Source organism: Chlorocebus sabaeus, chromosome 13, assembly GCF_047675955.1.
Source record: "Chlorocebus sabaeus isolate Y175 chromosome 13, mChlSab1.0.hap1, whole genome shotgun sequence".
Taxonomy (NCBI): Eukaryota; Metazoa; Chordata; class Mammalia; order Primates; family Cercopithecidae; genus Chlorocebus; species Chlorocebus sabaeus.
The window spans coordinates 90,339,573-90,362,034 of record NC_132916.1 but is presented as its reverse complement, the minus strand read 5'-3'; the positions used below and the strand labels follow the sequence as shown (position 1 = coordinate 90,362,034).

The 22,462-nt window shown below is 36.5% G+C and overlaps 1 protein-coding gene across 9 annotated transcripts in view; it reads right to left on the bottom strand.

The window, feature by feature from the left end:
- SNX14 (sorting nexin 14) overlaps positions 1 to 22,462 on the bottom strand; it is a 108,604-nt gene that overhangs the window by 9,102 nt on the left and 77,040 nt on the right. For 6 of the 9 annotated variants that reach the window (XM_038002236.2, XM_038002238.2, XM_038002237.2 and 3 more), the window contains 8 exons: positions 22,309 to 22,349; positions 22,066 to 22,185; positions 16,531 to 16,654; positions 16,097 to 16,261; positions 15,826 to 15,921; positions 9,515 to 9,606; positions 8,779 to 8,835; positions 7,334 to 7,544 (listed from right to left, as the gene is read on the bottom strand). In XM_038002236.2, the coding sequence (XP_037858164.1) occupies positions 7,506 to 7,544; positions 8,779 to 8,835; positions 9,515 to 9,606; positions 15,826 to 15,921; positions 16,097 to 16,261; positions 16,531 to 16,654; positions 22,066 to 22,185; positions 22,309 to 22,349 (734 nt within the window). In that variant the 3' untranslated portion in view covers positions 7,334 to 7,505. Of the gene's footprint in view, positions 1 to 7,333; positions 7,545 to 8,778; positions 8,836 to 9,514; positions 9,607 to 15,825; positions 15,922 to 16,096; positions 16,262 to 16,530; positions 16,655 to 22,065; positions 22,186 to 22,308; positions 22,350 to 22,462 lie in introns of those variants that run through there. The other 3 variants (XM_038002232.2, XM_038002235.2, XM_038002233.2) reach the window with 1 other exon arrangement.

Here is a 22,462-nt window from a genome sequence, read left to right as displayed (position 1 = left end):
CAAGGCACTAGCAGATTTGGTGTCTGGTGAGGGCCTGCCTCCTGATTCATAGACGGCACCGACTGACTGTGTCATCAGAAGATGGAAGAGGGCAGGTGACTTTGGGGCCTCATTTATTGGAAGCACTAATCCCATTCAGCGCCCTCATTACACAATCACCTACCAAAGGCCCAAACTCCAACATCATCACACTGATGATCAGGTTTCAACATTCAGAGTTTGGGGGAAAACAAACATTCAGATCACAGCAGTAGCTGCCTTCAGCAGTCTGCCACAAGAGTAGGCTGGGTTTCTTAGAGGAAAGTTTAGGCTGCTAATAGGTGTCCTTCAGAAGAAATTGCTACCTCTGTGAGTAAGTAGTCCCATGGATGTTTGGTTTGGCAAGAAGCCATAGCTGCTTGCCAAGATTAGGTAAAGGTTCCTGTACACAAACTGGCTGGCTTAAATTACAGAAATGTATCATCTAACACTTCTGGAGGCCAGAAGTCTGTGGTCAAGCTGACAGTGTTGGTTTCTTCTGAGGGCAGTGGGAGAGAATCTGTTCCATGCCTCTTTCCTAGCACCAGGTAGCCTCTAGCCTAAGGCATCCTTGGCTTATATATGGTATTCTCTCCATGTCTTTACATCCTTTTCTTTTTTTACTTGATTATATTTGTGCCCAAATTTCCCTTTTATAAGGCTGTCAATAATACCGGATTAGTGCCCGCTCTATAATGACTTCATCTTAATTGTCTACAAAAACCTCTTTCCAGGTAAGATCACATTCATAGTTACTGGGGGGTTAGGATGGAAGTCCCGCCACAGGACTTCCAGATCTTTTTGGAGGATACAATTCAACTGATTGCCAGTCCTCAGTACAACTCCATAATCAGCTGCAGCAGCCCTGGGGCAACCTGCAGCTCTATGTCCCATATACTTTGTAAATGAGAGGTTATAATTTATGGTGTTTTTTTGTTTTTTGGTATTTTTTTCCTGACAAAATCAAAGACATTTTGAGCTCCTTGAGCTCCTATACAGCAAAAGGAACCAGTTTTCTTACCCAATGCAATCAAGGAAGGAGCTTTGGAGTTTTACAATAAATTGGGAGGATCTCAAATTTCTAGTGAGTAGTGCCTCTGAGGCCTCTAAGAACCTAAATTAAATACTTCATAAAAGACATTGTTAACAAATAAGCTAGCTAGAATATAAAAACAATTAACTCTGATCCATGACAAGCATGGCTGGCATATTAGTTACAACAGTGAAAATTATACTAGGCTCATTATTCATTAGGATACTTGGTTGAAGAAAAATATATTCTGTAAACACAGACATTATCAGAAGGGTATTAGCTTGCTCCCCAAATCAAGCAACTTGGAAAGCTATCCTAGAAAATGGACAGCAAGGTAAGTGAGGCATGGCTAAAATGCCACGGCAAGAACAGTCTTAGTACACAGCCCTGGTGCTGCAGGTCCCAAACTAAGGCCTGGAGAGCTGCTGGGTTCATCTTTGTCAGCTAAAACCCAGAAAGACATTTGACTATTCTTGTGCCTTGGTATGTTGCCTACATAGAGATGGGAACATCTAAATTGCTGAGCCTGGTTCAAGCCCAAGTTCATAAAGATAGAAGGTTGACTGAGGAATGAACTCCAGCCTTTTGGTTTCTGATAACAGTTTGGATATGTGTCCCCACCCAAATCTCATGTTGAATTATAATCCCGAGCATTGGAGGTGGGACCTAGTATGAGGTGACTAGATTATGGAAGTAGATTTCTCATAAATGGTTTAGTACCATCCCCTTGGCACTGTTCTCGTGACAGTAAGTTCTCATAAAAACTGGTCATTTCAAAGTGTGTGGCAACTCCCTGCTCTCTCTCCTGCTCCTGCTCTGGCCATGTAATGTGTCTGCTCCCCCTTTGCCTTCTGTCCTAAGTTTCTTGAGACCTCCCCAGAAGCAAAGCAGATGCCACCACCATACTTCCTATACCGCCTGCATAACCATGAGCCAACTAAACCCGGTTTTCTTTAAAAATTACCCAGAAATGGCCCCTATGAAAATGAATATGAATTCATGTACAAAACATATTAAAAAAAAAAAGTTAAAAATAAAAAAAATCACCTAAGTCTTCCTTAAAAACTACACTTTTAACTTTCCCTCCAATAATGTATATTCATATGTGAGATATCCAGATTTTCATGAAAGTCAAAAATGTCAGAGAAGTAAACAAAATAACTTTTTTGGTAAGACAAATCATTAAATAATCTGTAAGCATGTGAGTAATGATATCGGCCCCTAAGATACTTCAAAGTATTATTTTATAGGAATAAATAAATACGACTAATCAAATTTTTAACTGAGCTTGATGTTCTTAATTGGATGTTGATTCTTTGTTCAGCTCTAAACTCCACAGATGAAGTAGGGAAGGCTATACATTTGAAGGATAAACATATGTTTTATTTTACTGGTAAAATCACAATGCACAGACTTTATATTAGCATTAATACAAACAGTGCTGCTGAAAATTTCACTAACTCATCACATTGTGAAACTGTGATTATGTGATCACAAATTTTGTGTCAGCACTAAGAAATACAAATAGCATCATTCCTGCTCATTTACAACGTAGATGTATCATTAATCTCCTTAAGTCTTCTTCATCTAGCCTTGCCTCATTCCTCAATGAAAATCTATCTCTGAGGCCGGGCAGGGTGGCTCATGCCTACAATCCCGCACTTTGGGAGGCCAAGGTGGGCAGATCACAAGGTCAGGAATTCGAGACCAGCCTGATCAACATGGCGAAACCCCGTCTCTACTACAAATACAAAAATTAGCCAGGGGTGGTAGTGGGTGTCTGTAGTCCCAGCTACTCAGAGGGTTGAGGCAGGAGAATCACTTGAACCTGGGAGGTGGAGGTTGCAGTGAGCCGAGATCGCGTCACTGCACTCCAGCCTAGGCGATATAGTGAGGCTCTGTCTCAAAAGAAAAAAAAAAATCTATCTCTGGATAAAACTGAAAAGAGATCCCATCTACTACTGGGGAATAAAAGACATAATGAACAAACTAGTAATGTAACTTCAGTAACTGCTGTTCTCTAGAAGTACAGCACTGTTAACACAGGCTGCTGGTCCCTTGATTATCTGATCACTGCTTAAAATTCTACCCATCCCCATCCTATTCAGGAAAGCCCACAACATGCAAATGAGTGAGAGTAGCATTAACTTTTTGATACTTTTCTAATACCTAGCCTGAAACACAAACATATTGTACAGCTGTACAAAAGTATTTTCTTTTACTATATTTTATTCTATAAGCTTTTTTTCTATTTTTATTTTTCTTTAATTTCTTTAGAGAAAGGGTCTCACTCTGTTGCCCAGGGTAGAGTATAATGGCACAACCACTGCTCACTGAAGCCTCAACCTCCCAGGCTCAAGTAATCCTCTCACCTCAGCCTCATGAGTGGCTGGGACTACGGGGATGTGCCACCATGTCCAGTTAATTTTCCTTTTTTTTTTTTTTTTTTACAGAGAAAGGATGTCACTCTGTTGCCCTGGCTGTTCTCAAACTCCTGGGCTCAAGGGATCCTCCCGCCTCAGCCTCACGCCTGGGAATCCACCTACTTGGTAGGCTGAGGCAGGAGGATCCCTTGAGCCCAGGAGTTTGAGGCTGCAGTGAGCTGCTATCACGCCTCTGCACTCCAGCCTGGATAACAAAGTGAGACCCTGTCTCACAGAAGTTTATAAAAACAAAAAACTAAGACACATACACACTAGTGTAAGCCTACACAGGGACAGGATCATCAACATCACTGTCTTCCACCTCCACATCTTGTGCCACTGAAGGTACTCAGGGGCAGTAGCATGCATGGGGCTGTCCTCTCTTAAGATAACAATGCTTTCTTCTGGAATTCCTCCTGAAAAACCTGTCTTGAGCTTTTTTATAGTCAACTCTTTTTTTTATAAGCAGAAGGAGTACACCTTAAAGTAATGCTAAAAAGTATACTACAGTAAATATATAAGCCAGTAACACAGTGGTTTATTATCAATTTTACGTGACTGGAAATACAGGTTTGCACTAGCATCACCACAAATGTTGTCCTATGACATTAAGTTGGCTATATCACCAAGCGACAGGAATTTTTCAGCTCCATTACAATCTTATGGGGCCACTGTCATATATGCAATCCATCATTGACTAAAACATCACTATGAAGCACATGACTGTACTGTTTTTCTTATACATACATACCTATAAAATTTAATGTAAAATTAGGCACAGTAAGAGATTAACAAAATAGAATGATTACAATGACATACTATAACAAAAGTTATGTGAGTGCGGTCTTTCAAAATATCTTATTATACTGTACTCGCCTATTTTCAGACCTTGGTTGACCTTGGGTAACTGAAACCTTGGAAAGCAAAACTGCAGATAAAGGAGTACTACTGTATAGTGGACTAAGAAGACATACTCATTTGTTTCTTCATTCAGTCATTTTTTATTCTCATGTTGATTATATCTGAAATTATAACTTGTACATATGTCATTATACAGTCTCCTAAGAACAACAGTGGGCAAAATAGACTTCTGTTTATATTTCTATTGTAAAAATATAACATTTTTTAGGAAGTCAATAAATGGTAATTTAAATGCTTTCAATCAGAATCTTCTAATATGTAACTATTATCCTCAGCAAACTAATGCAGGAACAGAAAACTAAATACTGCATGTTTTCACAAGTGGAAGCTGAACAAGGAAAACACACAGACACGTGGTGGGGAACAACACACACTGGGGCCTGTGGTGGCGGTCCAGGAGGTGGCAGGGGGAGGGAGAGCATCAGGAAGAATAGCTAATGGATGCTGGGCTTAATACCTAGGTGATGGGTTGATCTGTGCTGCAAACCACCATGGCACACGTTTACCTATGTAACAAACCCACACATCCTGCACATGTACCCGGAACTTAAAAGTTGAAGAAAAAAAATTTAATACTTTTAACACAATCTTACATGTTCTTTATAAATTTCAAAGTGTTTTCACATCTATTTAACTTCATTGTATCTCCCCCAACCAGAAAAATTGACAGCTCTGTTTATGTAAACACATTTAAAAATGTGTTCTTCATGAAGCTCATACACTAGAGGACACACACAAACATGAATAGAAAGGAATGTGCAAAGTAAATTTTTGAAATAAATCAGGGAGCATACTTTTTAAAGGGATACAGAGAGTGACTACATCTGAAAACAAGTTCCTTTCACGGTGCAACAGTGACAAGAATGTGAAGACTAGAGAGATACTAAATCAAATTCTAATTTTACCACTCATTCAGGCCCCCATATCCTCATCTATAAAATAGAAGAAACACCACCTCAGAGTTGCTGTGATGATGTATATAAAGTGTCTGGCAAATTAAATAGGGATTGTATTTTAGTTCCTTTCCCCTTTCATAATGTGGTTTATTAACTGTATATGTTCAGACATTTATGCATAACACCTTCTTTAAATAGAGCTCACCTATTGTTATGGATTGAACTATATCCTCCTAAAATTCATATGCTGAAACCATAAATCCCAATGTGACTATATTTGAAGATAGAACCTTTAGGAGATAATTTAGGTTAAATGAAGTCCAAAGAGTCAGACCGTAATTCAACAGGATTGGTGGCCTTTTAAGAAGAGGAAGAAAGAATGAATTTCTTTTTACCTCTCCACATGTGTACAAGAGGTCATGTGAGCACACGGCGAGAAGCCAGCCACCTACAAGCCAAGAGAACAGGCCTCAGAATGGAACCTAATTTGCTGGCACCTTGATCTTGGAATTCCCAGCCTCCATAACTGTGAGAAGTACACGTCTGTGGTAAGCCACCCAGTGTCTAGTGTTTTGTTAAGGCAACTCGAGTAGACATGATACACCCACAAATTTTTTCTTATCTAAATAAAGAGAATATCATAATTTAAAGAAGAACAGGTAAGGATGACATAAAAAAGGCTGTAAAATATTTTATTTTTCCAGTTTACCTATGACATTTTAAATAATAATATTCAAAATGTCATGGATTTAAATGTGAATGGTTTGATCAATTTTCCACCTGTCCCTGAGAAATCAGTAACTGTTCATTAAGGCTTGGTATTAAACCACTGATTCGGGCCAGGCGTGGTGGCTCAAGCCTGTAATCCCAGCACTTTGGGAGGCCGAGACGGGCGGATCATGAGGTCAGGAGATCGAGACCATCCTGGCTAACACGGTGAAACCCCGTCTCTACTAAAAAATACAAAAAACTAGCCGGGCGAGGTGGCGGGCGCCTGTAGTCCCAGCAGCTCGGGAGGCTGAGGCAGGAGAATGGCATAAACTCGGGAGGCAGAGTTTGCAGTGAGCTGAGATCCCGCCACGGCACTCCAGCCTGGGCGACAGAGCGAGACTCCGTCTCAAAAAAAAAAAAAAAAAAAGCCCACTGATTCACGGAAACTCATACATATCCTAGAACTTTCAAGTATTTAAAAGTATAACAGAACTGCTAAGAAAACCTTTTAAAAAATTTGTAACACCTAACAACCATTTTTTGAAATCTTGAGAAAAATGAATGGTATAATTAAATTTGTTAATTTTCTAAATTATATTCAGTGTTCTCACATTACCCAGCTTAGTGTCTAATACATGGATGAAGCTCAATAAATATTCTGAATAAACCCTACAGCCAATAACCTAATGCAAAATGCTCAATCGTGACAAATTTGTTTCAAGGATAACTGCGAGACATGGTAAGGAATTGCAAAAATTCTGAAACACTGATTCTTTAATCTTTTAAGTTAACTTTCAAGAAGTATAAGTAATTCTACATTTTTCTTTTGAAGAGATAACCGACAACATAAACTAAAAATCTACTTGCTTAATTGTTTATATGAGCTTCGGGAATATATTGATAGTTACAGACAATTCAGTGAAACTTAGAGACAACCACACAATCACGAGTATCCGTAAGTATTCAGTTTTCACACCGAACAGGGCTACGGCCTGTCAGACACCCAGCAGGAGTAAGGAGAAGTCCCTTGTTTATTATGAAAAACTCATATAGGATGTTTTATTTATAGATACACAGTTAACTATGTACAAAATAAAAAAAGTAAAACTAATCTACTAAAATATATTAACTCTAAATAAGAAAATCAGATCTTACTCCTGTTTCTCCATACTAGGCATAATTATTTTGAAAGTTATACAATACGAAGTTTATCAGTCTTATCTGTTTGCCCTATCATTACGAATTTTCTCTTTAAAAATGGCAATAACAAGTGACGTATGTTCTAATAAAATTTGGATCATAGCTAGCAAATGAAAGGCTATGAGACTCAATCACTTTTAATCATTATTAAGTTTATGTTAGTCTTTATTAAAAACAAAAAATAATTAAAATTTCAGACAGCAATGTACATAATATATATAAGAATATACCCAAAAAAGTACACTTATACCACCCTAGCACAGCAGAAATTTCAATGGGTTATTCTATACCAAATCCAAGTGTTTACATCCAAGATGTCACAGAGGTAACTTCTTTTTGTACCTAAGGTAAAAATAAATCCATTTAACATAAGACAAGAAGACACAGGTTCATTTGTAAATTGCCTAACAGCTCTAGTTAGAATTAAAATTCTAACCTAAGACATGCATATATTGTAAACCAAAATAAATTGGTTGGCATATGGAGCAAGTAATATCTATGTTCTAGATATGAGGAAAAAAAAGGCAATATTTAATGACAGACCTTATGAAGTCTCAAACATAGCTAAAGGTTTCCTGTTGTTGATTCCCATGAAAATTAAAGATATAAAGTCTGTAACTGCCACTCTGTTTTAACATGCACTTAATATCATAATAACTTGAAAGTTTTTTTTTTTTTTTTTTAGATGGAGTCTCGCTCTGTCACCCAGGCTGGAGTCCAATGGCGCGATCTCGGCTCACTGCAACCTCCGCCTCCCGGGTTCAAGCAATTCTCCTGCGTCAGCCTCCCGAGTAGCTGGGATTACAGGCACCTGCCACCATGCCCAGCTAATTTTTTGTATTTTTAGTAGAGACGGGGTTTCACTGTGTTAGCCAGGATGGTCTTGATCTCCTGACCTCGTGATCCCCCTGCATCAGCCTCCCAAAGTGCTGGGATTACAAGTGTAAGACACGCGCCAGGACAACTTGAAAGTTTATAATAAGTAAATAACACAAATCTGGTTTCCTCTACTCTGCAAAAGTGACACTTCATTGCAATACCACAGCACTGAACAATAGTTGTTTCATCCAACCAAAAGGATTAGTCAAAAAATAAGACAGAAAATAATGACTTGAAACTTTGCTCAAAACTCAAAATCCTCAAGATTCAACATAATAATAATGTGATCGTGCTCTAATTTTAGTTCATTTTGTGTTTGGGTTTATATAAAAATTGCTTCAAAAATACTCCAGTTTCTGACTTACACAGCATACAATGGTACAGATGACAACACTGAGCTTGGCCTATTCTAGTGCTAGGACTTAAACTCACTTCTCCTGGAAAGACTGTATAGGGTCCCTATCTGCTTATAATTAAAAAGGGATGAAGTAAAAGCAGAAGCTATTCAATAGCTGTCCCCCACATTTGTTTGGGCATGTTTAATAAAGAAAATATAAAAGGCAACTTGCTGAGGTTAATTTTTTAAAGAATCACAGAGAACAGAGACAAGGGTTTTTTTACATTTATGTCCCTAATTAAAATAAATGTCAGCGTACCATTAAGAAAATAATGAATAAAATTACTGCTTTTCGGTTACCTTATTGAGCTCTGGAAACAGTTCCTGTATCACAATGTCCAATAAAACATAAGTCAGCTAAAGCACCAAAAAAAGAATAATAATAAATGTTAAGGCACTAAACATAAAAACCATAAAAATGATAAACACAAAATTAAAGATTGTGGTTACTTCTAAGTGGGAAGGCAAGGAATGGGACTGATAATATAAAACAAGCACAAAAATAGCCTCGGTAGTATCAATACTGTTCTATTTCCAAAATAGGTAATAAGTACACATGTGTTTGCGTAAGGACACTCCATTATGCCTCATTAATTCATTTTTATGTTAAATATTTTAATTTTTAGAAAAACAAAAACACAAAATTACAACGTATCAAGATCTCAACAGAATATATAAAGCTTATATATAGTTTACATAAACCATAAACATAAAAATATTAACTGGTTATTCTATGTGACTTGAACAATGGAATTATCAATTTTTAATTTTTTACTGTATTTCATGAATTTTCTATTCCAAATTTTCTACAATTACTATATATTAATTTTAAATCAAAATAATTCATCTTATTAAGAAAAAAAACTGACACAAAAAGAGTAACACAAATAAAACTTTTTTTCTATCTGAAAGTTTAAAATTATATTGCCTTGGTTTAGTATAGTGTCATTTACACAGCTAATAAGTTACCAGACACCTTACTAGGTCATTCACCAAACCTAGCCAACACGAGTTTATCAGCTTTAATGTGCTTTACCTGCTTGTTGAGTACTGGCTGTTGTAAGCCATCAAACAGAAGTCTGATGCTTTCATACTTGGTTTCTTCACCAATACACTTGACTAACAGATCTAAACAAAAAGGCCACATGTGAAATAATTTTATATTATAAAATGACTCACCATTAACTGGACCATAAAGCAAAATCACCACCCTGTTTCCCAGATATTAGGCAAAAACTGCAAATCAGTACTCCCCAAACCAGTGTGTCTATAAGAGGCTCCTGGACAAGAGGTTTTTAGGGTCAAGTTGACACATGCAGTATCATGTATCCCACTTTTGGAGATTCACAATGCACAATGCATAATGCAAGCTCTGAGAAATGCTGGAGTTAAAAAAAAAACTGCTAGTTGGAAAATAATACTTACTGTATTACCCCACTAAGGGAAAACAAAACAAATTAAACCCAAAAATGATGTTTGCACATCTGTACACACATGTATAGAAATGCATGGAAAAATGTAAAGATTAACACCCAGGGGAGGATAAGCTGACTTCTACACAGTGGGCAGAGGATAGCTTCTACTTTTTATTCTATATATTTTCATAGTGCTCTTAATATCAGAAAAAAGAAGTTTAATTTTTAAGGCAGACTTTTCTCAGTGAATATGAACACCTAATTTCTGGACTTTTGCATAAGTTACTATTAACCATCTTACAGACCAATCATTTTAAGAAATATAACAAATATTTAAACACTTATTTAGGGTCCAACAAGTACAGATTTGTGTCTGGCTGTATAGATGTCATCCACCACTAATATCCATTCTGTTACCAAGTCAATCCTTATTAAGATCTCCACTGAATATTTTCCCCAAGCAGAAAAAAAAGAAGTTATTCTTATATAAACAAGGTACTCAAATATTTATCCTTTTCCCCTATCATAACTAAACGCCTAGTGTTAGTCATAAAATATTCTAATGCTAGGAGACAAGGCCAAATTTAATTTACAATAGGCATAGTACATCCTTGGTATTTTCAAGATATGTGGCCCAATACAAATCTTTGTTAATCCTCAAACTCACCAATACTACATGGAATTTCCCAATTAATACACATGAAACTAATGAACACAGACATGTGATTCCTTCAGATACTTCAGGTGTCACTAAGCAAGAGATGAGGAGCAGAGAATCTTACAGAAAGGAATGCTAAGCTTACTTAAGAGCTAAGTTACTCTCCCAAACAGGAGTCTTAAAGTGAATGTGGTTTGAATTTGTGCCTCAGCAAAATAACAAATTACTATATTCTCTGGTTCTCCATGTTGTTTCTGAGTATCAAAGCTGAGACTGTTAAAAGTATGAACACTAAGGGTCACTATATCAGAAAACAGGTAAAAAAAAAATTCTTTCATCATTTGCCTACAGAAAATTTACTAAAAACAGCTTACGTTCACTTTTATATTCAGAGCAGACATTTAAGTTAATTATTTTCACAAGGAACAGCAGAACTATTCTAAGGCTAGTTCTTCAATATTAAGAATTCTCTAAGGTTCTGTCCTAAGCCCTCTTCTCTTTTTAAAAAAGACTTTTTTTAAAGTAGTTTTGTGTTCACAGTGAAACTGAGCAGAAGGAAGAGATTTCGCATATGTTCCCCGTCCCAAAACATGCTGTCTCCCACACTATCGACATCCCCAACAAGAGTGCACATTTGTTACAACTGATGAACACATATTGGTACATCATTATTACCCAGAGTCCGTAATTTACATTGGAGTTCGTTCCTGGTGTTGGACATTCTGTGGGTTTGGACAAATAGATAATGATATGTAATCACCATTATAGTTTCATTGCCCTAAAAAATCCTCTGTGTTCTGCCTATTCATCCCTCCCTCCCCTCCAGTCCACTGTCTTCTTAGTTTTGCCTTTTCCAAAATATCAGATAGTTGAAATTATACAGTATGCAGTCTTTTCAGATTGGCTTCTTTCTCTTAGTAAGATGAATTTCAGGCTCCTCCATGACTTTTCATGATGTGACAGCTCATTTCTTTATAGCACTGAATAATATCCTATTGTCCAGAAGTAGGAGTTTATTTATCCATTCACCTAAATAAAGAACACCTTGGTTGCTTCCAAATTTTGGCAATTTTGAAGTTGCTATAAACAATCATGTGCAGGTTTCTGGGTGGACATGTTTTCAACTGCTTTGGGTAAATATCAAGAAAGATAATTGCCAGATCTCACGGTAAGAGTGTGCTTAGTTTTGTAAGAAACTGCTCACCTGTCTTCCAAAGTGGCTGTACCATTTTGCATGTCCACCAGCAATGAATGAGAATTCCACATCTTCACCAGCAAATGGTGGTGTTAGTGTTCCGGATCTGGGCCATTCTAACAGGTGTGTGGTGGTATCTCATGGTTTTAAATGTGCATTTCCTTGATGACATATGATGTAGAGCATCTTTTCATATGCTTATGTGTAATCTTCTTTGGTGAGGTGTCAAGATATTTGGCCAATTTTAAAATCAGGTTGTGTTCTTATTGTTGAGTTTCAGGATTTCTTTGTACATTTTTGGTAACAGTCCTTTATCTAATATGTCTTTTGCAAGTATTTTCTCCCAGTCTGTGGCTTCTCTTTTCATTCTCTTTATAGTGTCTTTCACAAAGCAAAATTTTTAATTTTAATGAAGTAAAGATTATCAATTATTTCTTCCACAGTTCATGTCTTTGGTGTTGCAACTAAGAAGTCATTGCCAAACAGAAGGTCATCTACATTTTCTCCCTTGTTATCCTCTAAGTTTTACAGTTTTGCTTTTTACAGTTAGGTCTAAAATTGATTTGTTTGTTTTTGAGACGGAGTTACGCTGTCACCCAGGCTGGAGTGCAATGGCGCTATCTCAGTTCACTATAACCCCTGCCTCCCAAGTTCAAGCAATTCTCCTGCCTCAGCTTCCTGAGTGGCTGGGATTACAGGTGCCTGCCACCATGCCTGGCTAATTTTTGTAGTTTTAGTAGAGATGGGGTTTCACCATCCTGGCCAGACTGGTCTCGAACTCCTGACCTCAGGTGATCCACACGCCTCAGACTCCCAAAGTGCTGGGATTACAGGCGTGAGCCACCGTGCCCGGCCTATAATTGATTTTGAGTTTAGTTTTTGTGAAGGGTGTAAGGTCTGTGTTTAGATTTTTTTTTTTTTTTCTTGTATGTGGATGTCCGGTTGTTCCAGCACCATTTGTTGAAAAGACTAACTTTTCTTCATTACTTTTCTTCATTGTATTGCCTTTGCAACTTTGTCAAAGATCAGTTAACATTATTTATGTGGGTCTATATCTGGGCTCTCTATTCAGTTCCATCCATCCATTTGTCTATTCTTTTGCTAATATCACACTTTCTTGATCACTGTAGCTTTATAGTATGTCTTGAAGAAAAGTAGTGTCAATCCTGTGACTTTGTTGTTCTCAATCAAAATTGAGTTGGCTATTCTGGGTCTTTTTGCCTCTCCATATAAACTTTAAAATGTTTGTCAATACCCACAAAACAACTTCCTGGGATTTGGATTGGGACTGCATTGAATCTATAGATGAAGTTCAAAGAACCGACATCTTGAAAAAAAGAGTCTTCTTATCCACAAACATAAAGTATCTCTCCATTTAGTTCTTTGATTTAATTAAAGTTTTACAATTTTTCTCATATAAATCTTGTGCATGTTTTGTTAGATTATTACCCAAGTATTTCACTTTTCGGGGTGCTAATGCAAATGGTATTTTTTTTTTTAATTTCAAATACCATTTGCTCATTGATGATATACAGGAAAAGTAATTGAATTTTGTATATTATTACTTATTATTTGCAGAAGCGTTTTGGTCAATTTTTGGATATTCTACATAGACAATCATGTCATCTGTGAACAAAGATAGTTTTATTTCTTTCTTCCCAATCAGTATGCTCTTTATTTCCTTTTCTTGTCTTACTGCACTAACTAGGACTTCCAGTACAATGTTGAAAAGCAGTAGTGAGAGCATGCCTTGCTCCTCATCTTAGTGAGATAGCTTTTAAGTTTTTCATCAAGTGTGATGTTAGCTACAGGTGTTTTTGTAGATATTCTTTATCAAGTTGAGGATGTTCCCCTCTATTCCTAGTTTGCTGATATCATAAGTGGGTGTTAGATTTTGTCAAATGCTTTTTCTGCATCTACTGTTATGATCATGATTTTTCTTCTTTAGCCTGCTGATGTGATGGACTACCTTAATTGACTTTTGAATGAATACTAAACCAGCCTTGAATACCTGGGATAAACCCCACTTGGTATATAATTCTAACATCACTGCCATATCTGACTCTGGTTTTGATACTTGCTCTTTCTCGTCAAACTGTATTTTCTTGCCTTTAATATGTCTTGTAACTTTTTTATGATAGCTGGACATGACGCACAAGTTAAGAGGAACTGCTGCAAACAGGCCTTTAGTAATGTGGTGATAAAACATAGAGGGAGAGGAAGGGTTCTATAGTCCTAAGAAGGGGTCTCAATCTTTTAGTGAACCTGTACCACTGAACTGTGAACTTCACACATGCTTCTCAGGCCCCCCGGTCCCCCTTGCATAGGACAAGATGGCTAGAGTGGATTGGAGTTGGGTATTTCCCTTCTTCCATGTGGAAGGCCAGGGCTAGAGTTGGTTATTTCCCTTCCCTCAGGTCAGTCAGGCTCTGGTTAAATAGCTTCTCCTGAGGGTAGGGCCTTGTCAAGAACAGAGTGCCCTGACTAATGTATTTCAAAATGGTTCCCTTCTAGCCCCCCTGCCAGAAGCACCTGGGGATTTTTCTCCAATATTCACTGTGGGATCTTGGTCAAGGCCCTGGAGGTAAAACTCACAAAAAAAGTGTGGATGGGCTGGGCACGGTGGCTCACGTCTGTAATCCCAGCACTTTGGAAGGCCGAGGCAGGTGGATCACCTGAGGTTAGAGTTCAAGACCAGCCTGATCAACAAGGTGAAACCCCATCTCTACTAAAAATACAAAAATTAGCTAGGCGTGGTGGCGTGGGACTCCAGTCCCAGCTACTCAGGAGGCTGAGACAGGAGAATTGCTTGAACCCAGGAGGTGGAGGTTGCAGTGAGCCAAGACCATGCCACTTCACTCTAGCCTTGGCAACAGAGCGGGACTCTGTATCAAAAACAAAAAACAAAACAAAAAAAAATGTAGATGGCTAATCCCATGACATGATCCCCTGGAGTTTTTAATCTCTTAAAAAGAGATTTAAAAGGCTGTAGCAATTTGTCAGTTATACTTCAAGTTTCCCTAGCTCAGCACTGGCTTCTCCAGGGGTTTTGAGTTCACGGGTTTCTCTGCTCCAGCTAGCTATGATTCTCTCCAATCTGGGGGGCAGTGGTTTGCCATATGACCTCACTCTCTGGTGAATCTAGAAGCTGTTTAGTTTTTTTAGTGCATTCAGCGTTTTGCTTGTTACTAGGATGGAGTGATGACAGCCAGGTTCTTATGTGTCAGACCAGAAACTGGAAATCACCCTTTTGTCTTCTTACTCCATACTTTCTCCCTGTGCTTCATTATCTAATCACAAATGGCTCCCATCTCTCTACTAATCTATCCTATACCACCTTTTCTCCAACTTTTGAATCTCGATGTCTACGTGCTTAACAGACACTTCCTCCTGAGTAATTTACAGGCACCTCTCATTCAAAATGTTCTAAACTAAGAATCATCTGCTTTGACCCCTTGACATTTCTTCCTTATTATTTCCCATCACAGTAAGAGGTTACTACCATTCATTTCCTTAGTGTCCCAAACCTACTAACTTTACAGAAGAGGTGGCCATCCTCCTCCTTTGTGATATCTCTGTAACTTGAAAATGCCTCTATTATCACATGTATGTTTTGTCTATATGCCTGTCTTCCTCTAGACTGAGCTACTCAAGTACATTTTTTATATCCCTTGCATTTTGCATAATGCCTGGAATATGGTAGGTGCTCAATAAATTCGCCATGAATGAATTCTGATCTTTTAGTCATACACACTATTGAGCTATTCTTATGGTGTAGTGGACACAGGCTTTCAATGGTCCCACAACATGTCACTTTGACCAGTCTGACTATAAGTTATTTTTGAATGAATCTGGCTATTATGTGAGTAGCAACAGCCTTGCCTTAAAGTCCTAACATCTCAGTCTTAGTGATAACATCTGAAAGAATTATTTAACTAGTGTGTTAATTTTAACTGATCTTTGCAAGTATTTGTAAAATGAAAACTCACAGTAAAAATTAGCTTCAATAATTACTATACATTGTGACCTCAAAAGACGGCTTATTTATATGAAATTAAATTACTTCTTAAATATTACACCTGGAATATAATTCATCATTTCTTCAAAAGTCTGTTTTGCTCCTTTTTGCTTATCTTGGAGAGAGCGAGGTTCAGTGTTTTCACAGAATATAGCATCTAAAAAAGAGTAAAAAGAAGTATTTCTGGAATTTTCATCTACTTATACAAAAAGGATTTCCTCATAGTAGAAGTACTAATAAACCAAAGCAAAACAAGATTTCTTCCCCTTTTAGATTCAATTAAAATTACAGAGTACACAAAATATGAAACAAACACATGAGAAAATACAAACCTCTGAGAAGTGTTATGAGTGAGACCAAACGGTGCTCCTGGAATAGCTGTTCTAGTTTACACTGAAGATAGTAGTCAGTATACATTTCCAGGGTGTTTTTAAAGAGGATTCGAGTTCCCATTAAGAGATGATGAAGCCAGTCAGGAACCTGGAAAACTACCCGTCCTGAGAAAGGATCAAATGGGATACCTCATTGTTCCAGATAAATTGGTATTTTTGAAAATTTGCCAATGTAGAAAACACAGATGACCATGGTCTATCTTTTACTTGTAAACACTAGCAACTTTAATATGATCAAGGACAATTATATTGAATTATTATGAAAGGTATCTTCAATTAAAAAAACAGTTATGACGGGGCAATATTCAAGAACATTATTTGCATCACAGAAGTAAGATGAATTAAAAACAAGTCTTAAACTACTTAGATCTTACCTACATACATCAGGTAATCATAGACTCCTTCTACAGTCATCACCTCCATAAAATAATTCTGATTTTGCTTTCTCTCTGTATTTTCAGCACGGTTTGCATTATTTTTAAACAGATCATTGAAAAGCTAAAATAAAAGTTGGAATAATAAAAAGATATGTAGTTTATTACATCTGCTGACAATAATCAATAAGGATGAAGTGACACACAGCAAAGGCATTTAAACCTTTTCCAATCAAAACAGAATATTAGATAGGTTAATATATGTTTCTAAAATTCCCCATTTATGCCCCAAATTGCAATAAAAAATACATGTTCCCCAAAAATATTACATAAAAACTAAAATATTCATTTTAGTTACAGTACATAATTCATCATCCATAAAAGACCCCTCCTTTGTTTTTATATACCACAAAAGTTAACATAAAAAGATGTACAAATATATTATTGATAGCTAACTTTAAAACTAATGATTTAGGTCAGGCGCAGTGGCTCACACCTATAATCTCAGCACTTTGGAAGGCCAAGGCAGGCAGATCATCTGAGGTCATGAGTTTGAGATCGGCCTGGCCAACATAGTGAAACCCCATCTCTACTAAAAATACAAAAAAATTAGCCAGGTGTAGTGGTGGGTGCCTGTAGTACCAGCTACTTGGAAGGCTGAGGCAGGAGAATAGCTTGAACCTGGGAAGCAGAGGTTACAGTGAGCCAAAATCATGCCACTGCACTCCAGCCTGGGTGACAGAGCAAGACCGTCAAAAACAAACAAACAAACAAACAAAAAAACACTAACATGATTTAAAGATTATAAATCACTATGAGTAGAGGTAAAAATCCAGCTTCAGATGAGATTTATCTGGACAATATTCAAAGCCCAGAAAGGTCTAATCAATGTGTGGCAGCGGGGGAACCAAGATATTAAGAATTAATGGTTGCAGTGAGGCAGAAATTGCACCACTGCACTCCAGCCTGGGTGACAGAGTGAGGCTCTGTGGAAAAAAAAAAAAAAAAAAAAAAAGTGGGGAGGGGAGCAGAAGGGAGGGAAGGGAAGAGGTAAGGAGACTGTGGAGGAAAGTGTATTCACTTTTACCTGAAGATGAATTTTTTCAAAAGCCTCCTAGAAAAGTATCCTGAGAACAAAGACCATATATTCTATTGGCTCTTATGTCAGATATTATTAACGCTGAGGCGTGAACTTAAAACATTTTTCCTCAACCCAAAAAATAGGAAAAGGACTCTCTCTTCTGATAAATTATTCCCTCTACTCTTTTAAATTTTCAGTTTAATTTTTTTCATTGAAAAACAGTGATATTATACAGTAAGTCTGGAAAAGAGAGGAGAAAAACAACTCAATTTTGTTTTCCCTCTGTATTTTCAGCACGGTTTGCATTATTTTTAAACAGAAATCTAAAATAAAAGTTGGAATAATAAAGAGATATATAGTTTATTACATCTGTTGACAATAATCACTAAGGTTAAATAAAGCGACACAGAGCAAAGAGGCATTTAAACCTTTAAATTAAAACTCAACCACCTAATAGCATTACTATTAAACTTTTGTATATTAACTTGTACTCTCTATGTACATAGCCGCAAATCAATGAAGTTCAAAAAATAGCACATCCTACTTTTACACTTAGCACCGTATCAAATGTCTTTATGTTGCTTTATAGTTTTCATAAGCACAATTTCATCTGTTGCAAAACATTCCTTGAATGGATTTTCCTTAAAATAATCATTCCTACAATGTTAGAATTTCATGTTGTTTCCAATTTTTCACTTACATAAATGATATTTTAATAAACACCTTTACATGTTATAAGCTCTTCTCTTATTTTTCTCCCTGACAAATTCTTAGCATTCAGGTCAGGAGGTCAAAGAACATAAACACCTGATTTATTCTGTTACATAGTACCGATTTATTTCCCAAAAGATTGGGCCCATTTATTAGTCACCAGGAAAGCAAATACCCAGTTTGACCAAACTCATAAATCATTTTGCAAACATATTCCCTATGTACTAAAATTCACACTCCAATATAATTCTTCTTTCCCTATGTTCAGCCTGGTTAATCCTCTGAAATCATACCCATTAGGTCTTTCATATTTCATCTTTCACAAAAGTATGCACATATAGTGAAGGCCACCTAAAAAAGAATTTCATAAGAATCTCTCACATCTTTTCAAGCAGTTTTGAATATTAATCTCAATAATCCTGAAGGAGAAGACAAATATTACCAAGACTGATGAACTACACTATGTCTGTTTCTTAGGAGACAGAGCTATTACTGAGGAGGGCTGAAGACTTTCTCTAAGACACTTAAGATGCCTGAGCAGAGGAGAGGAAAGAATTAGGGTTCATATCTCAATTTCTCCTCTTGAACATTTTAACATTTTTATTTTATAATGACATTTAATTGAATTTTCATGCTCAATAAAGATAAACGTAACGATCAAGGAAAGCAAAATGGGCATTAATATTGACAAACCACAAACAAAATCAACGTAAGTCAAGTTTTCAGCCACTATATTCTTCAGAGCACTAGATAGGTTATCTTCTCCTGCTCTTCCCGATCTGCATGTGCATTTACTATTCAAGAATCTTAAGTACCAACCAGGGTTTTATAATGCAATGAATCTGTTTTGCTGGAAAACATCTGCAGCTAATAGTAAACCATTATTTAAAATCATAGTAGACCTGGGGGGAATATCAAACAAATTCTAAAAATATGAAACACAGTAACAACTTTTTTAGGTTTAGATACGTTTATGCAGAAGATCAGACAACACTGAAGAGGCAGAGATGGAAGACAGATCAGAAAAAGTTAACATAGACCACCAAAAAGTAGTGAAAATGAAGACAGAAAATATGGAGGAAGGCTTAAGAGATATGGAAAACAGAATGATAACTAAATGAAAACAGAACAACTAAAACAGAAGGAGGTAAGAGAGGGAATAGAGAGAAGGCAATATCTAAAGAACAATAGCTGAGAATTTTTCAAAACTGGTAAACTGAAGTAGACTGTTAAAGTAACAGCCCCCAGTGATCATGCTTCTCTAGAGCCAAACTCTTGTACAGTCCCCTCCTACACCAACTCTGGGCTTGGCTACATGAGTTGCTTTGGGACAAATGTTGAGCAAAAGGTTCAACGGAGTCCTGGAAAGTTGTGTGTTGGGGTGAGCCCTCTGAGAATGCTGGTACCATGAGAGCCCAGAATTGCTTGCTGAAGACACATTACCCAGCCAACAGGAAACATACACAGTCAGACATGTGAATGAGGCCACCTTTGGCCATCCAATTCAAGAAGCTCTAAGACTGCAGCCCAAGTGAGACCAGAAGTACAATGCAGCTAAGCTAAGTCCAAACTGCTGACCCACAGAATCATGAGCAAATAAGAGAGTCGTTTTAAACTATTCACTTTTGGAGTGGTTTGTAACACAACAATGTTTAAGTGATTTGTACCTAAAAGTAGGGTGTTGCCATAACATAAACCTAAAATACATAGTATTAGCTTTGGAAGCTAGGAGTAGGTGGAGGCTGGATAAATGGCAGGAGTCCGTAATAAAACTTGGAAAAAATGACAAGCTGTTAGTCAAGTCAGAAAGCAATGAGGTCGCTGTTCTTGGAAATGGAAACTTACATCACATGGAATGTATTCTTTGACCACAATGTAATTAAACTAGGATCAATAACAACAATAAAGGAACAATCTGAAAATACAAGAATGTTTGTAAACTAAAAAAAAAAAAAAAATTATAAATAACCCAGAGGTCAAAGAGGGGATCATAATAAAACATTCTGAACTGAATAACAAAAATACCACACATTAAAATTTACAAGTCAGTGTTTAAACAGATTTAAAGAAAAATGTACACATTTTAGTGCTTACATTAGAAAAGAAAGGCTAAGTTAAGCATTAGTTTCACCACAAGAAGTTAAAACTGTAATACAAACAAAAGCCCAAAGAAATACAAAGAATTTTTCAAAATAACAGAAATAAAGGTAATTTTAAAAGTCTGACAGAAAAGCTCAATAAAGCCAAAAGATAAAATGTCGAGAACAAAGAGACATAGCTACAGATGTCAGAAACAATGACAAGACAAAATTATTGACAACTTCACACCAATAACCTTACAAACTTAAAGTACAAAATTTGTCAAAAAATATAACCTATTGAAACTGACTCATGAAGTAATAAACCTGAAGAATTTTGTAATTGTTAAAGAAATTAAATTGGTTATAAAAAATTTTCCTACAAACAAAACTGCAGGCCTAGATGACTTTACCAACTCTTATCAAATATTTATAAAAAATCTACCAAAAATAAAAAACATTAATAAAACTTTGATACCAAAACCTAACAAGGACAGAATGAGAAAGAAAAATTATAGGCTATTTCTACTCATAAACATGAATGTAAACTTTCTTAATTTTTTTTTTTTTTTTTTTGAGACAGTCTTGCTCTGTCACCCAGACTGGAGTGCAGTGGTGCGATCTCGGCCCACTGTAACCTCCACCTCCTGGGTTCAAGCGACTCTCCTGCCTCAGCCTCCCGAGTAGCTAGGATTACAGGCACCCACCACTACATCTGGCTAATTTTTGTATTTTCAGTAGAGGCAGGGTTTCACCATGGTGGCCAGGCTGGTCTCGAACTCCTGACCTCAAGTGATCCATCCACCTCAGCTCCCAAAGTGCTAGGATTACAGGTGTGAGCCACAGCACCCGGTAGCTTCCTTAATCTTATAAAGGTTATCTATTAATACAAAAAGAGCTACACTATACTATTCAATGGTGAAATAATTAAACAATTTCCTTTGTATATAGCAGTCCTAGTCAGTAATAAAACAAAACTGCAATCATTTGTGACAATTGTGTAAACATAAAAGAATTACCAGATATTACTAAAACTAATGTTAAGTCTAGCAAGATTATGAAATAAAAATATTTCTATCTATATATACAAGAAAGTTATAAAAATGAAAATATTAATAATATTAAAGGTATCAACAAAAATAAGGATGGAGGTCCTCTGAGCTCCCATAGCTCCCGATGCTGGCACTACACCTTGGCATTAAACAGCTTCTTGAGGACAAGGAATGTATCTTTACATTCCCAGTGCCTAGCACTCAATAGTAGGCATGTAATAAAATGTTTGTTTAATGAATGGATAAAATACTTTATAAGCCATGAAAATTATGTAATGCCATCCAATAAACATAAACACAGTATAGCAATTAATTTATTATTATTGAAAGTTGGTGACATATAACCTAAGAAAACCACTTTTAAAAATCCCCAAACACAGAAGTAGCATAAGTTTGCAGATAAAGTATCCAAAGAAACATTTACCATATTAAAGCAAAGAACCAAGTAAGTATACACAATACCCTCTGTATACTGTGCAACTGATTTCCACATAAAGGAAATGTATAGTTCAATCTATTTCATTAACAAAGTATTCATTCTCCTGATAATGAAAAAGTCATCTCTAGTAGGGCAATTTAAAACTTAATGGTTCTTTAACGCAACGTGCCGTACCTTCTTGTTGTTTTCTGACGTAGGACTGAGAATGGTCAGTTCTGGTCTACTTGGTTTAGGCTTTGGAGATTCACATGAATTAATAAAATTCATGATAAAAGGTTCCAAATGCTGACCTTTCTGTGGTGATAGATTATTGTAAGAAAATAAAAAATAATTTTTAGTATATAATCCATCAAAATTTATCAATATTTAAATATGTTTATGATTATGTTATAGAACACACATAAATCAGTTATTCACCTCTTTCATTAGTTTTCCAGGAACAGATTTTATAATTTTCCCTGCAATTAAAAGTAAAACATTATTTTAGGAAGGCATAAAACTCTTCATAATTGCTCATATGAATACTTTACCAGGTAATTTTAAATACGAAATAGCCAAATTAAAACTGTAA